This window comes from Orcinus orca, chromosome 12, assembly GCF_937001465.1.
Source record: "Orcinus orca chromosome 12, mOrcOrc1.1, whole genome shotgun sequence".
NCBI lineage: Eukaryota > Metazoa > Chordata > Mammalia > Artiodactyla > Delphinidae > Orcinus > Orcinus orca.
The window spans coordinates 72,280,283-72,304,163 of NC_064570.1; the positions used below are offsets into that span (position 1 = coordinate 72,280,283).

At 36.1% G+C, this 23,881-nt stretch overlaps 1 protein-coding gene across 5 annotated transcripts in view; it reads left to right on the plus strand.

Moving 5' to 3' along the window:
- The window catches only part of IBTK (inhibitor of Bruton tyrosine kinase), a 93,357-nt gene that overhangs the window by 55,177 nt on the left and 14,299 nt on the right, over nucleotides 1-23,881 (plus strand). For 4 of the 5 annotated variants that reach the window (XM_033428558.2, XM_033428555.2, XM_033428554.2 and 1 more), the window contains 7 exons: nucleotides 1,600-1,721; nucleotides 3,686-3,798; nucleotides 7,526-7,674; nucleotides 9,072-9,235; nucleotides 10,315-10,407; nucleotides 10,955-11,098; nucleotides 23,552-23,701. In XM_033428558.2, coding sequence (XP_033284449.1) covers nucleotides 1,600-1,721; nucleotides 3,686-3,798; nucleotides 7,526-7,674; nucleotides 9,072-9,235; nucleotides 10,315-10,407; nucleotides 10,955-11,098; nucleotides 23,552-23,701 — 935 coding nt within the window. The remainder of the gene's footprint in view (nucleotides 1-1,599; nucleotides 1,722-3,685; nucleotides 3,799-7,525; nucleotides 7,675-9,071; nucleotides 9,236-10,314; nucleotides 10,408-10,954; nucleotides 11,099-23,551; nucleotides 23,702-23,881) is intronic. The other variant, XM_033428556.2, reaches the window with a different exon arrangement.

Below are 23,881 nucleotides of genomic sequence, written 5' to 3' on the forward strand. Positions count from 1 at the left end.
ATCTTAGTTCCCCGACCAGGAATCAAACCTGGGCCCTGGCAGTGAAAGCACTGAGTCCTAACCGCTGAACTACCAGGGAATTCCCAGCTACCATCCTTTTTCTTGGCTGCCTTTAAAAATCTTTGTCATTGACTTTTGACAATTTTAATATTTATTACACATCTTGGAGAAGGTTGTTCTGCATTGAGATAATTAGGTATTCTTTTAATTTCATGGACTTGTGTATCCAGTTCCTTTTCCAGCTTTGGGATGTTCTCAGATATTATTTCTTTAAATAAACTCTCTTTTGCCTTCTCCCTCTCTTCTCCTTCTGGGTTACTCATTACCCTAATATTTTTATTCCTAAATGAGTTGGATAGGTCTTGTGAAATTTCCTCACTTTTTAAATATTCTGTTTCTCTTCTTCTACTTGTATCATTTCAAGATTTCTACCTTTGAGCTTGCTAATTCTCTCTTTCATATGATCTGCTCTATTTCCATTTCTTTCTAATTCATTCTTCATCTCATTTATTGAGTTCTTCAACTCCAGCGTTTGTTTGGTTCTTTTTTAGAGTTTCAGTCTCTTTGGTAAAGTATTTCGTCTGTTCATTAATTTTATTCCTGAGCTCATTAAACCGCCTTTCTGACTTCTTACAGCTTATTGAGTTCCTTCATGACAGCTATTTTGAATTCTCTATCAGTTAGATTGAAATATTCTGTGACTTAGTTTGGTTTCTGGAGAACTGTTATTTTCTTTTTGTGGTCGAGTGTTATTGTGGTTGTATATGGTACTTGAATTAAATTGTTCCTCTGCAGGTGCATTTGAAGTTAATGACAGGTTAGAAGTTAGAGTCCTTTCTTTTGCTTTCCAGTAGGTGGCACTATAACACAGGTTTGTTTTCTCTTACCTGAGCTGGCTCTGATTATATTTGCTAGTTGACACTTTCCAGCCTCCACCGGCTCTGTAAGAGGTGTGCTTCTGTGCCTTCATTATTGCTTCTTGTGCCTCCCAGGTCCTTACTGCCTTTCTTCTGCCAGAGCTACTGTCATCATCGGAATGTTGGGCTCTTCCCCAGTTTGTGAGGTTCCTTGAGTAACAGTCTTTGCATGGGGGGAGGAGGATCATGGGGGTATTGGGAGCCAGGGTTGCACAGGTGCCTGTACTGTATCTGATACTGTATAAGGTTCGTGGGCTTCCGCCACTGTTGATGGTGGGCGATGGCGGCTGGGTTCCAGGGCCCACTTCCGTTGCTACCAAGCTACCTGTGGTTGTGAGCACCCCTCCATTCAGGATGCCATAGTTGTAAGTGCACCACCTCACATGCTGGTACTGGGTTCCCTGAAGCTGTGGGCTCAGCTTCCATGGTTAGAGGCCCAGGATTGCAGGCACAGACTCCACTCTTTCATCTGTTCTTCCTCTCTCCTGTATGTGTTCCAGCCTCCCCACCTTTAGATGTACAAATGTGTGGAATTCTCTGGTGACCTAGTGTGTTGGGCAGAGGCAACTTTGTTGAGCTCTGGATGTTTTACTGGTTGTAGACTGAAGGGGAGACAGAAAGGTAGCTGATGTCTTTCCTCTACAAATTTTGTATTTAAAAAGTGACATCTTTTTTTCTATAGATTCCAGCAATGGATAGAAGAGTCATTACACCATATCAAGATGGACCAGATATTAGCTATTTGGATGTAGAAGATGGAGATATCTTTTTGAAAGAAGAAATAAATATGGAACAAAATTATTCGTAAGCTCTGTTTTTTTTTTTCCCCCTTCCTTTTCTCCTTCCCTCATCCCCAATCTTGGACACTGTTGACACCTTTATATTAATATGGAAAGAAAAATTGAGAAACCTAACATAAAAAATAGGTATTTATGTTCATTTTTAGCCTGATACAATACAAAGTAAATGCATAATTAATATTTGCAGATATAACAAAGTTAAGTATAAACACAAAAGGAATGTAGCCTTCTGGTTAAATATGTTGGGTTGAATAAGTGCAATTATCTTAACTACCTTTCCAAACCCTGCTGAGATTATAGTAAAGAAATAAAAAAGGCATATTGCACTAGATCAGAGAGAACAGGAAAGGAGTAAATGGCAATCAGGAGATGTTAACAGTTTTGGAAGTTGGAAAGTGGTTGCCAAGCAGTAATGACTTAGAAAAAACTAAAACAGAATTCTGGAAAGGCTTAAGAATTACAGGTACTAGGTTTATGAAGACCAGTGTAAGTGGTTGGATTTGGAAAAGAGCTTTTTTTTTTTGAAAATTTTTCAAAGAGCATTGATGTATTCCTGAACCAAGTGATTGATTGCCCCTCCTCCATCTTAGCAGAAGACGAGAGATTTGCCTTCTGGAGAGGGTGAACCAAGGGGAGTTCATCAGCCATTCTTCTAGATCCCTCTCTGTAGAGAACCCTACTCATTCAAGAGATATGACCCACAGTGACTGGCATTTGGGAGTCCTTCAATAAAATATCCCAGGTTCTACACAATCTCCCTGTTGACCATTTAATAAGTCCTGCTTAGAATTTCCAGTCGGCATTTTAGGCTAATTTATCAGCTGGTTATAGAATTACTTTCCTTCTGCTTGGTAAATGACCTGTTAAAATAAAATCTTCGGACGTTCAAGTCATTTACTACATACATGTGTGAGTGTATATATATGTATGAGTATAATTGTAGCTCACTGAAAAGCTGCTCTTGGTTCCAGAAATCTTTTTTAACCTCTTTTCTAGAGTTTGGTGGTAGCCACTGGAATACTTGAGGTTTATAAATATCTGACTTGGATGTATGACATGTTATTACATTAAAAATTATAATAAAATGATTAACATTGACATAAATACATTATCCTTCACAAAATAATAGTATTCACAGCTGACCTGTGTTACTGTGGATGAATTATGTAATGAGATCTATAATTTTTAGGTGAAATAAGACTGTTGTAGTCCTTATAGATAATGTTATTTTCTCTTTCCTGATTAATAATAATTCAAGGAATTAAGCAGCCCCTGAAATACTTTAAAAATTATCACCAAATATTTCTAGTTCCAGATCATAGATTATAATAGCTTGTGTGTGAACATGTACAGTATTTTACTTTTCAAAGTATTTTCTTATATACCATCTTGTTTCTAATTTTCACAGAAGTGCTAGGGTTAGAACAAGTGATAGTATCACACTGAAGTTTGGTGGAATTAACTAATGTGCTCTGGGCCACTTAGATAAATGGGACTAGAACATATATATTCTTTTGTGTTTTCTGTTTGACCAAAATGCTGTATTCCGTTGCTCAAAATGCATAGTTCTTCTCCTGTTTCATCTGTAATTTAAAAAAAAAATATTTTTATTTATTTATTTTTGGCTGCGTTGGGTCTTTGTTGCTGCATGTGGGCTTTCTCTAGTTGCAGTGAGTGGGGCTACTCTTCGTTGCAGTGCTCGGGCTTCTCATTGCAGTGGCTTCTCTTGTTGCGGAGCATGGGCTCTAGGCGCACAGGCTCAGTAGCTGTGGCTCGCGGGCTCTAGAGCGCAGGCTCAGTAGTTGTGGCGCACGCACTTAGTTGCTCTGCGGCATGTGGGATCTTCCTGGACCAGGGATCGAACCCGTGTCCCATGCATTGGCAGGCGGATTCTTAACCACTGTGCCACAAGGGAAGCCCTGTAACTTTAATTTTTTTAAATGACTTTTATGTTTGCTTTTTTCCTAGGGAAAGTGTGTTCAAGAAGACAAAAACAAAAGCAAAAAAGAAGCCACGTAAGCGGTCTGATAGTTCTGGAGGTTATAACCTTTCAGATATTATTCAGAGTCCACCATCTACAGGTTAGTGGAAAATATTTTAGGGTATATTTTCTGATCTAATCTTTCTTGTCTCTGTTCCTTATCTAATTCATTTAACATGTATTAAATACTATTATATGCCATCTGCTGGGGCTACAGAAATAGAAAATAGTCCTTGTCTTAGGGAGGCCACAGAAAGTGGTAATGTATTGTGATAAGTACTCTGATTGACATTTGCTCTGTGATCACAGAAGGGGCACCCAAACTAGTCTGAGAAGATCGGGGCACATCTGTTAGAGGAAAGTGATACCTGAGCTGGATCTCGAAGAGTGAAGAGAATTTAGCCAAGAAAAGGAGGCAGATTGACGTGCTAAGAGAATGGGGCAGTGTGTTTCAAGCCTAGAGGCAGTAGAAAGACTGCACGTTTGTTGTGCATAGCTCGGCCATATCCGGTAGGTGCAGGTAGGAGATAGGTTGGAGAGCGTCAGATTTTGGAGGGTGTTATATGCCAAACTAAGGAATTTGGACTTTAATCTGAAGGCTGCAGGTAGCTGTTGATGGATTTTTTAAGGCAGGGTGTGACTGGATAAGGCTTATGTTTTTAGAAAGACCACTCTGTCTAGTGGCATAGAGGGTTAGAGGTGGGCAAAACATGACAAAGATACTATTAACACGTGCATTCAGTTCATATATATCAGTGCTTCAAGTGAGATGCCACGTGGGATTCCATTCATGCGTGTTAAGGAGGTTATAATCCAGTAGTAAAATACAACACGTTTTATACCTAGGCATTATGTGAGCCTGTTTGAAAGTAAGGTTATATAGTTTTTCTAAAATTTTTTTCCCCAGTTTTTAATTTTGAAAATCTTTAAGTTACTAAAAAGGCGAAAGAAAAATACCATGAACATCTGTATACCCATTATCCAGATCTATTGTTCACCTCTTACCACATTTGCTTTTTCTTGCAGGCTTTGTCTTGCATGCTCTGTTCCCTCATCCTCCAAACATTCTACACACACACTTTTTTTTTTTAACCTGATCCACTTGGAACTAAGCTGTAGACATGACATTTTCCCCCCAAGGTTAATATGAATCTCCTAAGCATAAGGGAGATACAACCCTTATCCTATACAACCACAATACCATTATCACATTGAAAGACAGTTAACATTAATTCATATTATGTAGTGCTGTAGTCTATGCCCATATTTCCCTAATTGTCCAAACATGTTTTTATAGCCTTTTCTGTTTTAACATTAAGAAAAAAAAAAAAAATCTAATGTCGTATCAGGGTTGACATTGTCTTTGCTTATTAATGTCTTTTTAGTCTCTTAAGTAGAACAGTACCGCCACACCTTTCTGTTTTGTTTTGTTTTGTTTTCAGAAGTTGAGGCCAGTGGTATTGTAGACTACCCCACATTCTGGATTCATCTGATTAGATCCAGATTAAATGACCTAAATTTTAACAGTTTCTTTAGATAAAAATTTGAAGTGTAACCAAAAAAGAATGGCAGCACAGCATGGCTTTCAGAAATAGTTGGTGTGTCTATAGCCATAAGACAAACTGGTGCAGTTTCTATCAGTGTTTTCACAGTCAATCAGCCTTATACAGGCAACTTTGAAAAGTACAAATTAGGTATTTGACATGTTTGATAAATAACGTGAAGAATAGTCGTTTTAGATAACACACGAGATATTAAAAAAGAAAGCTAATATACCTAAATTGATTGATGAAGTATAGGTCTATAGGTCTTTCTCATTTGCTGCATCTCCTGATTCCTATTTTAGGACCTTTCTAAAGTTTAACTTCTGTGATTTTGCATCCTCTGTGTTATATGAATTACCCGTAGTACTTAGGAGGAGGCATAGGTGGATTGATGGCAGGATGAATAAATGGATAGACAGTCGTGGAGCTAGTGATTTTCCAAATACCTAAAAGATTTATGGAAAAAGCAGATATTTGGTTTGTTTTAAAGGATGTTATTGATAGCACATGTGTTAAGAGTCTTAGCATTTCAGAGCTGGAAGAGACCTTAATAATGAATTAATTTACACCCCTTCCTTTAAACTTGAGGAAACAAGCTCAGAAAACTTTGAAGTGATTTCAGGTCGTAGCAGCCAGAGGTAGAATTTATTTTCTTGATTCCTGTTCGGTATTCTTCCTGCTATACTACTCCCTTCTGTGGCCAAAGCCAAAAATGATTGAAAGGTTAAATTTAACTGGGGGCCAAAGTAACCTATTCTGGGAGAAATTCTGAGTATGAAGCTAATTTCATCAAGGACAGTTATATGAAGGCTTAACGTTTGTTTGTGTTGGTCCTTAAAGTTAGAAGTCATTCTGTGAAAATATTTTTTTATCAAAGATAACTGTTGGCCACTTTAATCGTCTTCTTTATTAGATTTGTTTCCAATTGACTTTTGGGAGCATCCCAGTATTAAATATACTCTCTTACATAAAAATTTGCTACTCTTAAAAATATTTAAAACATTGTGGGGGAGAAAAGTTTGAATGTTCTTCCAAATTGTATTTTAGCAATAACAACAAAAAAGGCACGTATCTTGTCAGAGTGATTTACTTTTTTTTTTTTTAATTAATTAATATAATTTATTTATTTTTGGCTGCGTTGGGTCTTCATTGCTGCATGCAGGCTTTCTCTAGTTGCGGTGAGCGGGGGCTACTCTTCCTTGAAGTGCGCTGGCTTCTCACTGCGATGGCTTCTCGTTGCGGAGCACGGGTTCTAGGCGCCTGGGCTTCAGTAGTTGTGGCTCGCGGGCTCTAGAGCGCAGGCTCAGTAGTTGTGGCGCACGGGCTTAGTTGCTCCACGGCATGTGGGATCTTCCCAGACCAGGGATTGAACTCGTGTCCCCTGCATTGGCAGGCGGATTCTTAACCAGCGTGCCACCAGGGAAGCCCAGGGTGATTTACTTTTAAAGAAAACAACACTTACTGAATTTATGAGATATGTTATATAATGTATTTATTTTGCCACTTCATTTAGATTGTACTGCATTTTAAATATGTGGAAATAAACACATGAACCTAAGCAAAAGTTTTTTTTTTTTTTTACTCTGTACTTGAAATGACTGATTTGCTAATGAGCCAGGATACCAGATGTAGCAGGGAGACAGGTATTGAGGTATTGAGCTTGCCTAAGAGAACAAATGGTATATGCATTTCATAACAACTTATGCTTTAGGTGATAAGCTAATTGAAAATAGCTCTCAATTCACAGATATTTTGCAGAAGGGAAAAACCCTCAAACAGGCCACAGTAGGCTTCAGCAAAGCCTCTGCTACCTGGCCAGTCTGCTGGCTTAGATGACTGGCAGAAAGGTTATAATGCTTCTCCCACACAGACTAGGACTAATCCCCCTTTGCATAGGTGCAGAGACAGATGAGAAAGGGAAAGGGGAGGGGTCTAGAGTTTATTAATTTTGTCTTGCTCTCTTATCTTTATGGGGAAAAAAATGTTCTGAGTCACTTTTTAAATCAGATACCAAATAACTATCTTCCTCAGGTTTATTGCTTAATTGGTGTGTAATTAAAATGAATAAAACTGTTGTTTTAAAATTTTCCATTTCAGTTTTTCACTTCAACTGATTTCTTTCTTCAGTTAGCTTGAATTATTAAGACTTTAGTACAGTGACTATAATTTAAATGTTACTAAATCTGGATAAATGGACGCTTTTAGCTCTATTTGGTTCATCAAATGTAATACATATATGTTTATGTATATGTGTTTAAATATGAAAAAATTTTTACCTTTTAGGATTACTAAAGTCTGGTAAGACCAATTCTGTGGAATCTCTTCCAGAACTGTTGACATCAGACTCTGAAGGAAGCTATGCAGGAGTGGGTAGTCCTAGAGATTTACAGTCTCCTGATTTCACAACAGGATTTCATTCAGATAAGATTGAGGTTTGTCTTCGTTTATTAATGCACTATTTTCTTCACATTTTAATCTATAGACAGTTTAGTTTTTCATTATTTTTACTCTAAAACATTCTTCTGGCTGGTTTATAAGAAAATACAATTAATGACATAATATATGTAGTGTTAGTTTTCTCAAATTTGCCTAATATTTCTAGTTTTAAAGATTTTAATTGCAGTTTTGAGCCCTTTATGATGTTGTATTTCTGCAATAAAAGTAATGTTGATGTAAAGTATAGCAATACTGTATAGGCATATTGAAATATATATTCATAGCTAAATTACTTAAAATATATTTTGTGAAATGTCAGTTAACACCAGCTAAAAATTGTCAAAGGAAAGTGATTTTGAAAGTAAGCCTAATACCAAAATCTGTTTAGTGTCTTTCTGCCACGGTGTGAACTGGAGCAATGCAATCTGGAATGGAGTTCTTCTCCTAGTCTAGCATAATTGACACTAAGCTGCTGAATTCCTAGGCTGGTCAGCTCTGGGGGAGGCCATGTTTCAGACATCTGTTAACATTTAATTCCATAGTTGTTAATCTACAGGGAAGGAGAATGTCAAACTTACCAGATAGAGTAATTTTTTTCTAACCTCTATACATCCACAAAATATATTAGAACATCTAGAAATTTGTGAGACAATAGAAAATTTACCCTTTATTAAGAGTCTTCTAGGCCTCAAGGATTGATATAAAACAAATTTTTATCATAAAAATTTTTTTATGTAAGGTAGAAGTTTGGGGGAAATTCATATTACACTTAGGTTGGCCTGGAAGACAGTTGAGGTTTAAAAGAAGGTTGAAGGCATACTGAATTTTTGGCAATAGTAGAGAATCTATCCTGGCAGTGGAAATACCATTTCAATAACTTCCTTGACCTATTGTAATAGCAATAGTTTTAGGGTCCCTTTTGAAGTGTCAGTATTATTTGGCTTTAATTTTATTCAGAGTCCTTTAATTATATTCAGAGTAAATTGTATGAAATTTATACCAGACTTTCATTTTGTTTCATTTTAAAGTCATGGATGTTAATTTTAAAGTTACTGCTTCATATCTTATTTGAACAACTTATATTTATTAACATTTTTGTTTAATACTCAGGTAAATAAGAACTTGATATGCAAACTTATATCCCTAAAAATTATTCCCAAAGCTTTTAATAATTGGGTTATAGCCACTGATATGGTTTGAGAATTGATCAAGATACTAAACTGTAGAAGCACTGAATTGAAAATACTAGATAATTATTCTTGTAAGGTTTTACTCTTTAATATAGTTTAACCAGTATTTACCGAGTACCAACTATGTGTTAGCTACTGTGCTAGGAGTACCTGCTATTACTCACTCTTTAATTTTTTTTTTTTTTTTTTTTTTTAACCTCCAGGGGAAAATTAAATCCTATGTTAATGGTACACCTCCTACACATTTTAGGGAAGATTTAAAACCATGGGAAAAATCACCAGTACTTAAAATATCTGCTCCACAGCCCATTCCCAGTAACAGAATTGATATTACAAGCTCTTCCAGTTGGGTTTCTGGCTCTTTCAGGTAGGATTTTTATTTTGTTCTGTACTTGTTAGTCTGAGAAATATCATTTATTTTTGGTCAAGTGAAACTTTTTAATGAAGCACATTTAAAAAAATTTCTAATATACAGAAAATTACCTAAATGCATACAAATTAGCAGCTAAAGTGCATACAAATTACTAACCGGCTAAAATAGGCTTTTTTTTCCAGACAGAATTTAGTTGCCTTTGCAGTGTCATCAGGGAATACTTAGTAAAATACTCTATAACACACACACACACACACACACAGTGACTTGATATCAGCTTCTTTTTCTTTTTTAATGGATAGTGTATATTAGTAAAAACTCCCACTCAGGACGACCATTTTGCCATTTGTAGGCTTACTTTATCTTTTTTTTTGCACATTAAAGTGTATTTAAGATCTCACAAAATGTGTTGTTACAGTTAATTTTCAGAGGCTATTCATTTAATGTTATGCTGTAGTTTTAACTTAACCTATATTCTATCCATATTTTTTTTTACTTATAAAAGTCAGTTTTTAAAACTGAAGGAATAAGTATAATTAACATACAGTATTCTTTCAAAGAGCTAATTGAGCTTATGCTTCATCTTTATTACCTAGTATGGTTTATAATAGGCTAAGACTGTTAATTGACTTACCAATTATATTGCCATCTGGGCCATTTGTGTAATTATTTTGAAATGTGCTGTATTTTGCACAGTTGGAATAAAGATGATGTCCCGGTTTATGCTGCTTCATGGTCTAAAGATAGTTCAGAAAGTAGACACCTTTTTTCCTAAGTAAACATATTTGTGGGAACACCTGGAAGCATCTTCTAATCACTAATGTTAGACTATTTTATTAAACATGTATCTCTTAACATTATGACTTCTGATGCATTTTATTATTATGTATGTATATATAAAAGTAGCTTTCATTCAAAATATCCTTTTTGAAGTTGGCCGCAGCTGACAAAATAGACCTAAATTATCCTCTCATTAATGATGTTATATATAATTTACAGTTTCAGTAATGTTTGGGTGTTGGACTTCATGGATAAATGAATGGGTTGTAAAGTAACTTTTATATGTCTTTTAGTCCTGTAAGCCCTCCTGTCGTGGATCTCAGAACCATCATGCAAATAGAAGAAAGCAGACAAAGATGTGGAGCTACACCAAAGACAAATTTGGGGTTGGTTACAAAATCATAAGAAAAGGAAAGACCATGTTGTGTTATAGTTCTGCCCTAAACAACTGGAAAGACCTACTGGACCTTTCCTATTATTTTTCTGCATTTGATGTTAAAGTTAGTTGTAAGCTCTTTTCTAGGTAATTTAGCCTCCATAACATTATTTCTTAAATATATGCTGAAGACTGAGTTGGGTTGATAGGTCTAGCTCTTGTGGAATACAGTATGACATGCCGGAAATTTGCCTCTAAAATGATCTATTTCTGTTACAAGTGTGATGCAAGTGTATTAGGAGGGCTCCCATGTAGCTATTACTTGATCTTTGATAGTATAAACTAATTATATATATTGCCACTGTTGAAACTTGTGGTCATTTTGATCTAGTAATAGTAAAATCCCATCACATAAACACAGAGCAATATAATTACCAGTAACCTTTGTTGAGCAGAAATTAATGTTAATTGGTTTAATTTATAGCAAAATTATTTCTTATGGAATTAAACTTTCTCAGAAGCAGTGAAACTGATTGGTTTAATTTAACAATTTCTAGAAAAATGATTTCTCATGGAGTTAAACTGTCTCAGAAGCAACGAAAAATGATTGCAATGACTACCAAAGATAATAATTCAGGAATGAATAGCATGGAAACAGCATTAAGTGCTCCTTCAAAAACCCCCAAACCAGCGAATGCATGGTATGCTCTAATTTTTATTAAAATAAGCTTTGTACATTAGCTTTTAAGGTACTTCTTGGCTTTGGGTGGGTTTTTTTTTTTCCTTCCTGTCTTTTCAAATATTTCATTCCCCTCTTTGCTTTCAAGTTAAAAATTGGACCTTGGGAAATACTTTATTTTCTTGTTTGTTTTGAGAAGTACATCATGATTTTTGAATTTTTTTCATATGTGTAGATAAAATTTCTTCTTGGTATTTTAATTAATGTTTATTGCTAAGGCAGTTTAAGGGAATATTCTTATTTTTTCATTTTTTATAAAAAATAATGTATATCATAGAGAAGTTTGATAAAAGCAAACAGTTTTAGCACCCTAATTTCTTTGTATATTCCCTGTATGCATCATGAATATCTTAAAATTTTTATAATCATAGCTTGTCATTGTCACTTTTAAGCAGGGCTGTTTACTTAACATTGTGTTATATAACTTTTCTCAATTAGAATTTACCCATAATGCAACATTAATAGGAATAATCTCCAAAGAGGTCAGATAGCAATTTTGACATATGAAAAATAGGTTGTACTTCTGCTCCCCTCCCATCCTCCCTTTTTTTGGTAACTAATATCATAATAATTGGAAACCAATTTTAGAAGAAAAACACATGGATAGTATGATGGGCAGGAAAGATCAGTAGAACCCTGTTGTTCTCACAAGCATTGAAGAGGGTATTAGAGACTACTCTTGGTTTGGGGGAATCCCTTCATTACTCTAATGCCACTTTTTTCTATTTGTAAGAGGGAATATTTTTCCCATTAAAATGTAAATTGTTTTGAAGAGAGTGGCAACTCATTTTATTTTGATTGCCACCAATAGGACTAAATATCAGACCTACTAGTAAATCTAAAACATGATCACAGAAAAAGAAAACAAGAGGTGAGAACACCCAAGTGAAAAAGAAAAGAGAGTAAAACTTGAGGGATTGGGTTTAGTAGAATTTTTTTTTAATTAATTAATTTATTTATCTTTGGCTGTTTTGGGTCTTCGTTTCTGTGCGAGGGCTTCCTCCAGTTGCAGCGAGCAGGGGCCACTCTTCATCGCGGTGCGCGGGCCTCTCACTGTCGCGGCCTCTCCCGTTGCGGAGCACAGGCTCCAGACGCGCAGGCTCAGTAGTTGTGGCTCACGGGCTTAGTTGCTCAGCAGCATGTGGGATCTTCCTGGACCAGGGCTCTAACCCGTGTCCCCTGCATTGGCAGGCAGATTCTTAACCACCGCGCCACCAGGGAAGCCCAAGTAGAATGTTTTAATTCATTGGTATTTGTTGTGTGCCTTCTACATGCAAGGCACTGTTCTAGTTTCTGATGATAAGGCAATATATACAAAACTGATTTAATCACTGCCTCTGTAGGGTTTATGGAGTAGCTGTTATAATATATATTTTTTTAATATAAATCTATTTTATTTATTTACTTTAAAAAGTTTTTTGGCTGTGTTGGGTCCTCATCGCTGCGCCCGGGCTTTCTCTAGTTGTGGTGAGCAGGGGCTACTCTTTGTTGCGGTGTGTGGGCTTCTCATTGCAGTGGCTTCTCTTGTTGCGGAGCTCGGGCTCTAGGTGCATGGGCTTCAGTAGTTGTGGCGTGCGGGCTCAGTAGTTGTGCCTCTTGGGCTCTAGAGCGCAGGCTCAGTAGTTGTGGTGCACGGGCTTAGTTGTTCCGTGGCATGTGGGATCCTCCCGGACCAGGGCTCGAACCCGTGTCCCCTGCCTTGGCAGGCAGATTCTTAACCACTGCGCCACCAGGGAAGTCCCCTGTTACAATACTGAGTTATGTTTTCCCTAAACAAAAGTATGGAAAAGACAAAAAAAAAAAGTTCTTTGACTAGCTCTCAAGATACTAAATATATCTCAATTTGAGAGAATTAGCTAAGCACATGAGGAAGCTTTGGGCTTATTAGTAAATACAGTTTTAGCCCTGCCATCAACCAGTTTCCGTATTTAAAAACAAAAAGTAAATGAACAAAAGAAGGAACAAAACAATGATCACTCAAGTTAGGAAATCCAACTACTGGACAAATACTCTTGGTTCAGCATCTATTTCAAACATAGGAGTTCTTTCCAGCCCCAATAAAATAATTTTTTAAATCAAAACACATAGTTTAAAAAATTTAATAGTATGGTAATACTTAAAGGCTTCTTATCATGAAAGATAGCAGTTGTCTGCCCTGCCCCAAACTTTCTTTTTTATGACTGGTTAATTAAGATTCACAACAGAGTCATATTGTGAAGATGATTTTATTTCCTTTTTTTACACTATTCTATTTTTTCCCTAGAATAACTAATTCAGTCAGTTTTCCTGTACTGCCTATGTACTCATCACTAATTTTCCCCCCAAAACTCTCTAAAACATACCTCTCTCTCTCCATTATGATGAAACATACCAGGTAATTTATTACTTTTGTTTTTTATTGAAGGCATCTCTCTCTCTCTCTTTTTTTTTTTTTTTTTTTTTGCGGTATGTGGGCCTCTCACTGTTGTAGCCTCTCCTGTTGCGGAGCACAGGCTCCGGACGCGCAGGCTCAGCGGCCATGGCTCATGGGCCCAGCCTCTCCGCGGCATGTGGGATCCTCCCGGACCGGGGCACGAACCCGTGTCCCTTGCATCGGCAGGCGGACTCTCAACCACTGCGCCACCAGGGAAGCCCTGGAGGCATCTTCATTAGAACTCTTGACTTCTCTGGTCTGAACTAGGCCTTTTCCAGGCCTGCTTAGTATCTGTGATCTTGAGACTTCTCTTAACTGTCATCCTGGGAATTTCTTTTTCTTCCCTCCGGTGTTTGATCCCCAGTTTCCTAAATCCTGTTTTTCTATTTCTTGGTTTACTCTTTGTTTTGATGTAGCACAATCTACATCAAAACCAGTGGTTTTCTGAGAAAAGATGTATAGGACATACATTTTTTGGAGCTCTTATATCTTTGAAAATGTTTCTATTCTCACAATTCTTTTTTTTTTTTTTTTTTTTTTGCGGTACGCGGGCCTCTCACTGTTGCGGCCTCTCCCGTTGCGGAGCACGGGCTCCGGACGCGCAGGCTCAGCGGCCATGGCTCACGGGCCCAGCCGCTCCGCGGCACGTGGGATCCTCCCGGACCAGGGCACGAACCCGTGTCCCCTGCATTGGCAGGCAGACTCTCAACCACTGCGCCACCAGGGAAGCCCTATTCTCACCATTCTTGACTGATAGATTGGAACAGAATTCTGAGTTGGAAATCATTTGTAGAGTTCCTTTTTCTTATTGCTGTTGTGAAGTCTAATGCCATTCCAATTCCTTACTCTTGCTATGTTTACCAGTTTCCTCCCTCTCCCCCTCCTCCCTTTTTCTTTTTTCTTTTTTAAATTAATTTGGCTGCATTGTGTCTTAGTTGCAGCATGCAGGCTCCTCCTTGAGGTGCGTGGGCTCTCTAGCTGTGGCACAGGCTCCAGAGCACATGGGCTCAGTTGCCCCGGGGCATGTGGAAATCTTAGTTACCCAACCAGGGATCCAACCTGCATCCCCTGCATTGGAAGGAGGACTCTTAAACCATTGGACCACCAAGGAAGTCCCCCCCGCTTCCCTTTTTCTTTATCTCTAGCATTCTAAAATTTCAGAGTGATGTGCCTTGACGTGGGTTCTCTTTTTATAGATTATGCTGGGTACTTGATGGGCTCTTTTAATTGGGAAAAGCATGTCTTTAAGTTCTAGGAACATCTTGTACTCTATTTGATACTTTCTTCTGTACTGTTTTCTCTAGAAATCACATTAGTTGGATATGGCTCTTCCTGGATTTCCCTAATTTTCTTACTTTTGCTCTTCTAATGTTCATATAATTATTTTCCTATTCTAAATACTTTCTGGAACATTTCCCAGACTTTATCTTACAACCCTTCTACTGAATGTTTTAATTTAACTATTAAAATCTTTAATTGCCAAGAGCTTTCTTATTTGCCGATAGTGCTCTTTTATTAGTATCCTGTTCAGTATTCAACTGTTAAAGATACCTGTACTCTATAAACTTTTTCACTCTTTTATATCCAACAGAAATATATGTACGTGTGCACCAGGCAACACGTATCAGAATGTTTGTATCATCCTTATTTGTAAAAGCCAAAAACTGTAAACAACCTAAACGTCTATAGCAGTAAATGGATAAATTATAGTTTATTAGTAGAGTACTACACAATGATGAAAATGAATTATGACTAAATATAACTGTGTGAATGAATCTCATCAATGTAATATTGAGCGAATCTCATCAATGTAATATTGAGCAAAAGAAGCCAATCAGAAAAAAAGACCCTATATGATTCCATTTATAAAAGTTAAAAAATAGTCATTGATTTACATTGATGTGTATTCACTCTTTTTTCATGTATGTTTTAGTTACGTTTTGTTTTATTTGGTGGATTGTTTTAAGTTCTGGTTGGAATCTGTGTGCCTGTGTGGGACAGGTTGACTGATGGGTGCGACTGTAGGGTGACCCAGCGGTACCCTTAGAGGACCCCCGCACCATTGTCTCCTTGTTTTTTCTCCTTGGTCTGTCATTTTCTCTAAGGAGAAGCCTTTTAATTTTTGTATTTGGTTGCCAGCCTTCTGGAAGCTGATCAGGGTGAGGCAGTTAGGCCTGGGACTGAGGTTCTCACAATTTGGTCTAGATTCTCACGTATCTCATCATTTAGTATATAGATTTTAAACACAGCAGTTTAGTCCTACCTGCCTCTGTATACTGGTGATTTTCAATCAAATCCTCCTGCTACCAAGGTGAAGGAAGTACAGTCATCTGATCACGTGGAGATAGGGAGGGCATCTGGCATTCTCTGCCACTCCGCAAGTAAACCTTGAGCCAGTATTCCTGTTTTCATCTGCATGACTACTTCAGGATTTGATACTTAAGATGTCTCCAACGTAGGAGACTTTTCAGGGTTCCGAGCTTCACACTCTACCCCCACTCCACTTGATGACAGGTTTTCTTTATTTCTACTATATCAAGGTTCATTCTGGCCCTGTTCTGTCCTCCAATAGAGTATTATTACTTTTAGTCTGCCATTGTCTTAATGCCTTATTCTTTTGCCTGTGTGGGTTTATGCCTTTCTGATTATTCTCTAGTTCACTTAACATGGGATTTTAGAGGAAAGGATTAGAGTAATCATTTATCTGAAACTTCAGACTTTGATTTTCAGGTTTAGGAAAAAATTTTCCCTAGTCATTATTAGCAATATGAACTCAGACTCCTACGTTGAAGAGACTGTCTAAATTTCAAAAGAAATATATTATGGCATATTAAGGAGAATTCTAGGAATGTGGGAGGAAGAATGCCATAAAATTTGGCCAAAAATATAATCAGGGTATTTTTCTTTGAAAAGTAATTTGGTGACTGAATTATAAGTGATGTTTATTACATATTTAGTTGATGAAAATGCGACTGGAAAATCTAAATACAAACAAATGAATAATGGATCTTATGTATTTTACGGAACCAAAGAAATTTATCTAACTGACCAATTATAGGTAATTTATTCTGAATTTTTATGAAAGTGAGAGATATCTGAATTGTCATAAAATCAATCATTTATACCCTTTTTATGACTTTATGAGACCAAATTTTTGGTATCTGAAGGATCTTTTAAAGTTCATTTCTGCTAAATTCTTCTGAATTTATGTACTGCTTAAGTTATTAAATAAATAGTGGGCTAAGTTAGTAGAATATATGTATGTAAGATATATGTCAATAAATGTACATAATTATACATATATAAGTATATATGTATATAATATATGCATATAAATTAATGACAGGGATCAGAAAACATGTGTTAGAAGTTTTTTTAAAAAAATATTTCTATTTATTTATTTATTTGGCTGTGCCAGGTCTTAGTTGTGGCTCGCGGGCTGCTTAGTTGTGGCATGCGAACTCTTAGTTGTGGGCATGCATGCATGTGGGATCTAGTTCCCTGACCAGGGATTGAACCCGGGCTCCCTGCATTGGGAGCATGGAGTCTTAACCACTGCACCACCAGGGAAGTCCCTTGTTATAACTTTTAAGAACATATTTATGTAAAATGGTTGATGTTTGGTATTCTTGAATTATGATGTATATTTAGTATAAATGGAAATAGTCATTTTTAGGTTGTTGAATTTTCTTTCTTGAATTCTTAGAAGGCTGCAGGTTTAGTATATCACTTCATTTTTAATCCGTTACACATAGGTTGTAAATACATGTGGTATATGCTTAAAGAAATAAAATAGTAATAGATTTGTTTTCCTGAGAATATCTCTTGTAAATATTGGTTTATAGAAAATTGGTAGAATTTAAACTTTGCCCAGCTTTGAAAAAAGTAGAAAATTAATCTGAAATTAGCATTTTAATCTGATTTACAGATTGTATTTATGGAATATATTCATTACTGTAGTGATTTATCTTTTTTTAAATACTTCTCAAAGGGACATCTTCATCATCCTGATGAATCATCTAATGCGATTTTATTTATTTACTAGAAGGTGTTTTTATACTGTGTTTATCTTAATAATGAGGTTAATGTGCCGCAGTTCATTAGCAAATCACACATTAGCCCTCTAAGTCTGCTCCTGGTCGTGGTAAGGAATTTTACTTAGTTTGTTCACACAATAACTGGTTTTTGCATTACAATGAAGTTCTAACCAGTTGACTTTTAAATCTAATGTGAAAATGCCAAGTGTACATGGGAGTTGGTCACTTTTCATTATCCTTTATTTTACTTGGAGAAATAATACATTTCTCACCAGTCATCTTGAGTGGAAGAATGCACAATCTTTGTGGCCTGGCTTGATGTATGAATGTAAATTCTCCAAATTCCATTTAGAGCTAACCTATAAATTATAAACTAATTTCAATTATTTAACTTTTTAGAGCTAGAAATTTTATTCATTAAAGCAAAAATTTCATGGCTGCTTTAGTTGAGGAACAAAATCTTGATTAATTTTTTAATGTGGCTACAGATGCTTCTTCATTAAGTTTCTCTGGCTGCTAAAATGGAAAAGAGCCAGAACCTTTGAGTTAGGAAAGTAAAATCGCTGGAAATCAGACACTGTTTCAAAGTATGGCATGATCAGTGGAAAGAATAACAGAACTCATTTAAAGAAGTCTGCATAAGACATTTTATAGGTAACCACTATGCATGGTTAATGAACATGTGAGTTTAAGATATCTTGTAAGCATTGTTACCTATATTTATTCTTAAGGAGATGTTATCCTAAGTAGCCATTAAAGAAATAAAAATTTTTAGTGTGTATATTATTTACCACATCTAGAAGTTCCCAAATTACCACGAAGATGAATCTGACACCGTGTGGTTCTTACACAGATCATTGTGAAGCTTCTGTATTTAGAGACATGAATTACTTACAAAAGACATTCAGCAGATTTTTTTGGCAGAGTATTCGCCAGCAGTGTTCCCTAATGACTGATGAGACACTGTACTTTCCACCATAGATACGTTGTTTGCCAGTAGAAACCTTCAGGTATGTGTGTTTTCGGCAGGAGCAGAAAGGAGTTGGTAAGGAAACGGAGAGTGGTTCTTTGTATTTAATTTTTCAGTGTTCTGCATATGTATGTGCTTTGGAGAAAATTTTGTGGTAAAGTCAGGTAAGCTCCTTTTGAAGAAATATCTTTTATGTGAATACTTTAGTAGGTCATGTTTCTGATAAATCTGTAAAGAAAATTTCCTTTCTATGATTTAAGATTTTACATAGGGGAAATGATTTTTAAATGTGGACACAGTAGTCGAGTATAGTGATCTTAATATAGTGATCTCCTGGGTTCTGGAGTGAGCCTTGCCTGAGCTTGACATTGTGAATCTGTAAACCTGGTAGCAGTGTGAATTCAGATAAGTTATTAGAAGGCCTTGCTAATTTTTTATGGGGAACCCCAAATAGTTTATGAATTTAACCTGGGTTTGGATTTTATGGTTTCTTCAAAGTATGAATTTAACTTTTTGGGGAATTAACTGGTTAGCATTGTGTTCACTTTGTTTTCTGAGTAAATAAAATAGAAGAAATATTAGAATAGGAAATTGCTTATGTTGTTACTCATAATTTTGACTTATTAAGGATTTCTGAAAATGATGCTAAGGTTACAGTGTAGTTCTAGTATACAAAATCATAGCTAAAGGTTACATTTCTGAATCAGTTTTTCTAAGTTAGACTTTAGGAAGGAAAGACATTATGCCTATGAACTGACTATATTTCTTCATGTCAGAATTTCTGTGTTCTCATTGTCTTCTTTTTCTCTTAAAATAAGTTAGTTTTGTTAAATGCTGTGAAAATTGTGGACAGTAGCAGACTTGACATAGCATTTCTATGTATCAGGTACTGTTTAAGTATTTTACCATAGGTTAACATTTGATCCTCACAACAACCATTATAAGGAAGGAGATGGTATCAGTATCTCCATGTTACTGATGAGGAAACTGAAGCTCAGAGGTTAGTATCTCCCCAAGGTCAAAGCTGGTATGTGACAGCCAAGATTTGAACCTACAACAGTAGCAGCCGCAGAGCCTGTGTGCCTGACCCTGACTACTACCCTGCAAATCCTTTTTACATTTTGGATTGCAGTAAAACATTGTTGAATAAAAAGATTCTAATACCATAGCAATCTGAGCATGAAATCTTTGGAAGCTAAATTAATCTGTAAAGGTGATTTTTAATTTGTATACTGTTTTCTGGTAGATATTCTAAAGTGCATTCCACTCAACTAATTCTCAAAGTACTACACCTATACTGGGTGTGATTAGTTTTGTGTATTTTTGATTATTTAGATCAACTTAATTTTTATTTCCTCTATGTTCTCCATGTAAAATTAGATTTAAATTTTAAATTACTTTTTATTGAAACATAATGTATACACTTCGGAGTGCAGTTATCATAAGTGTGTAGGTTGTTGTATTTTCACAAACTGAACACGTCTTGTGCAACCAGCACTCAAATCAAGAAGTAACACTAACAGCAAGTCCCCTCCCCCAGTCCACTATCCTGACTTCTACTTCCATAGAGTAATCTCCCCTTTTTAATACACACACACACACACAGAATCATTATTGTTTCTAGCTTCTTTTGCTCAGCATTATATTTATGAAATTCATATTTTGATGAGTACTAATATTCCATTGTGTAAATATACTTATTTTACTCATTCAGTTCTTGCTGGCATTTTAGTAGCTTTGTTGTTTTACTGTTGTTAGGGTTAGTGCTGCTGTAGATATTCTAGTTCACGTCTTTGTTGAACATATTTGCATTTTTGTTGCATATATAACTAGGAATAAAATTACTGGGTTGTAGGATATGCATATATTCATTTCTAGTAGATACCACTAAACACTCTCACTAGTGGTATGTGAGTTGACCTTTTTCCACTTCCTTTCCATAAAAAATTGTTTTATTCAGAAGGAGTGCAGATTTCATTGTGTATTCTGTTTTTCTGAAATAACTTTACTGAGGTATAATTTACATAAAGTAAAATGCAGTAATTTCAAGTGTATAGTGGGAGTTTTGACAAATGTACCACCTGTGTAATCACCACTCCAATTAAGAAAAATATTTCCACCATCCCACTATCTTTTCTCAACCAAACCTCACCCTCTACCCATGCCCCCGGCTACCACTGATGAAATTTCTATCACTGTAGCTTAGTTTTTGCCTGTTCTGGAACTTCTTATAAATGGCATCTAAGTACAGTATGCTCTCTTTTGTGTCTGGCTTCCTTCATTCAACATAAAGGAGCTTCATCCATGTTGTTCCATGTATCAGTAAATTTCTTCCTTTCTTATTGTTGAGAAATACTGAGTTTATTTTTATGAAAAAAGTTATTTATGTACAAATCTTATATTATTTCTCTTGAGTAAATGCTTAGGATTGGAATTGCTGGTTTGTATGTTAAGTGAATGTTTGACTTCCTAGGAAAAGTACCAAACAGTTTTCCAAAATGGTCATGCCATTGGACATTCCTACTAGTAGCATGTAAGAGTTCCCATTATTCCACATCCTTTCCAACACTTTGTATATTTAATCTTTTTAATTTTAGGTCTTCTAGTAGGTGTGGTTTATTTTGTATTTCTCAGGGGCTTATTGGCTATTTTCATATCTCTGAAATGTCTTTTCAGATCTTTTGCCTTTTATTGGGGCTATTTTGTTAATCTAGAATTCTGAGAGTCTGTATTCTGAAAATAAGGATGTTTTTGGATAAGTTTTGTGGATATTATCTCCCAGTCTGTATTTTGGTTTTTCATTTCTTAATAACATTGTCTTTGTAGGAGCAGAAGTTTTTAATTTTGGTAAAACCCATTGCATCCATTTTTTTGTTTGTTTTCATTGAAAGTTAGGGCTTTTTATGTCTTTGACTAAGGTTACAAAATTTTTTTGTTTTGATTTAGATGTTTCCTAAGTTTAGCTTTTGTGATTTTTCTTTTTATACGTGGGTAAGGTAGAGATCAAGGTTTTTGTCTCATACAGATATCTAGTTGTTCCAGCACAATTTGTTGAAAAGATTGTTCTTGCTCCATTTTATTACTTCGCACTTTTGCTGAAAGTCAGTTGACCATGATGTGTGTGGGGGTCTAATTCTGGACTCTACTCAGTTCCGTTTGACCTATATGTATGTGCTTTTGATGATAGCTTTTATAAGTGTTGAAATCAGATAGTATAATTTCTCTGATTTTGTTTTTTTCAAAATTATTTTTTCTATTTTTAGTTTCGACCATGTTTAAATAAACATGACATGTATTTTAACTTCTCTTGGGTAAACACTAGGGAGTAGAATTGCTGGATTTTACAGAAAATGCATGTTTACTTTTTTATAAAAACTGCCAGATCTTTTCCACAGCATTTGTATCATTTTATCCTCCCAGCAAAATTTATGAGACTGTTGGCTGTTTCACATCCTTGCCAACATTTGGTACTGTCAATTAATTTTACCTGTTTGGGTGGGCGTGTAGTGGTTTCTCCTTGCGGTTTTGTGTTTCCCTCATGAGTAATGAGCACACTTTTTCACGTGCTTATTGACCAATTAACATCTCTTCCTCTGTGAAGTGTCTATTCAGATCCTTTCTGCATGCCTTTTGAAATTGCCTTGTCTTCTGTATTTGTCTTTTTTTTAGTTCTAGGATTTCCTGTTTTTTTTTTTTTTTTTTTTGGCTGCGTTCGGTCTTCATCTAGTTGTGGCGAGCAGGGCCTACTCTTCGTTGTGGTGCGTGGGCTTCGCATTGCGGTGGCTTCTGTTGTTGTGGAGCACGGCCTCTAGGTGCGTGGGCTTCAGTAGTTGCAGCACACCTTCCCTGGAGCATGCGGGCTTCAGTAGTTGTTGTGGTGTGTGGGCTCAGTAGTTGCAGCATGCGGGCTCTAGTGTGCACGGGCTTCAGTGTTGTGGTGAGCAGGCTCAGAGTTGTGGCTCACGGGCTCCAGAGCACAGGCTCAGTAGTTGTGGTGCACGGGCTTAGTTGCTCCGAGGCACGTGGGATCTGCCCAGACCAGGGCTTGAACCCATGTCCCCTGTGTTGGTAGGTGGATTCCTAACCACTGCACCACCAGGGAAGTCCTTAGGATTTCTTTTTAGAGTCTGGGTAGAAGTCCTTTGCCAGATGTATGTTTTACAAATATTTTCTGTTTTCTTAACGATATCTTCTGATGAACAGAAGTTTTTAATTAAGTCTAATTTATCATTTCTTGATTTGACGGTTATTGCTGTTTATGTCCTAAGAAACCTTTGCTTACCACTGAGTTATGAAGATAGTCTTCTGTTTTCTTCCAGGATATTTAGCTTTTATGTTTGTTAGTTCTATAATTCATCTTGAAATAATTTTGGGGTATGGTATGAAGTAAAGGTCAAGGTTTTTTTTCCTTCTGTAAATCATTTGTATATTATAGAAAACATTCTTCCCACCGGGTTGCTTTGGCAGTTCTGTTATTGAAAGTAAAATGACTGTCTACATGAGGGTCTAGTACTGGGTTCTCTAATCTGTTCCATTGATCAGTTAATCCTTAATACCCCACTGTCTTGATTACTGTACCTTGTTTTATCTTCTTCCAGTTTTGTATCTCTTTTTTACAACAATGTTGGCTAATCTAGGTTTTTGTTTTGTTAATTTCTACAATAAAAAGCTGGTGGGATTAATAAAATTTTTTAAAGAGGTATAGGTCTATACAGATTTTCTTATTATTCTGACCATATTTTTTGTTGTTACCTGAGGCATAGTTATAATAGCTGTTTTTACTTCACCATCTGGGTTATCACCAGTGTTGGTCTCCATTGTTTTTTCTTATCACACAGTTTTGATTAGTCTACAATTGACAGCAAGAATCCAACATCACATTGAAAACTGTAATTATATCATTGTAAAATTTTTGGTACATATTCTCTCCATATCCCCTTCTCACTTCCAGCAAAAATGAGTGTTTTTTACATGATCTCTATTGTTTTTTCACAGGGCATCTTCTCTACATTCAGTTTCATCCAAGTCATTCCGGGATTTCTTACTAGAAGAAAAAAAATCTATTACTGGCCAAAGCTCAGGAGACAATGTCAAAAAAGTTTGTTTTAAAGGAATTGAAAGTTCCCAGGCTGCAAAAGTTGTAAGGTAATAATCATTTTCCTACCTTAAAATGTGCTGTGGAAAAAAAAAAAAAAATGTGCTGTGGTGGTTCTATATCCTTAAATAATCTTTAAAGGTAGATTTTTTTATACATTCTTTTACATTCAAAATTAACGTATTTTTTTTTAAGATAGATAATTTTGGTATAATTGGCTTGCAGTAAAT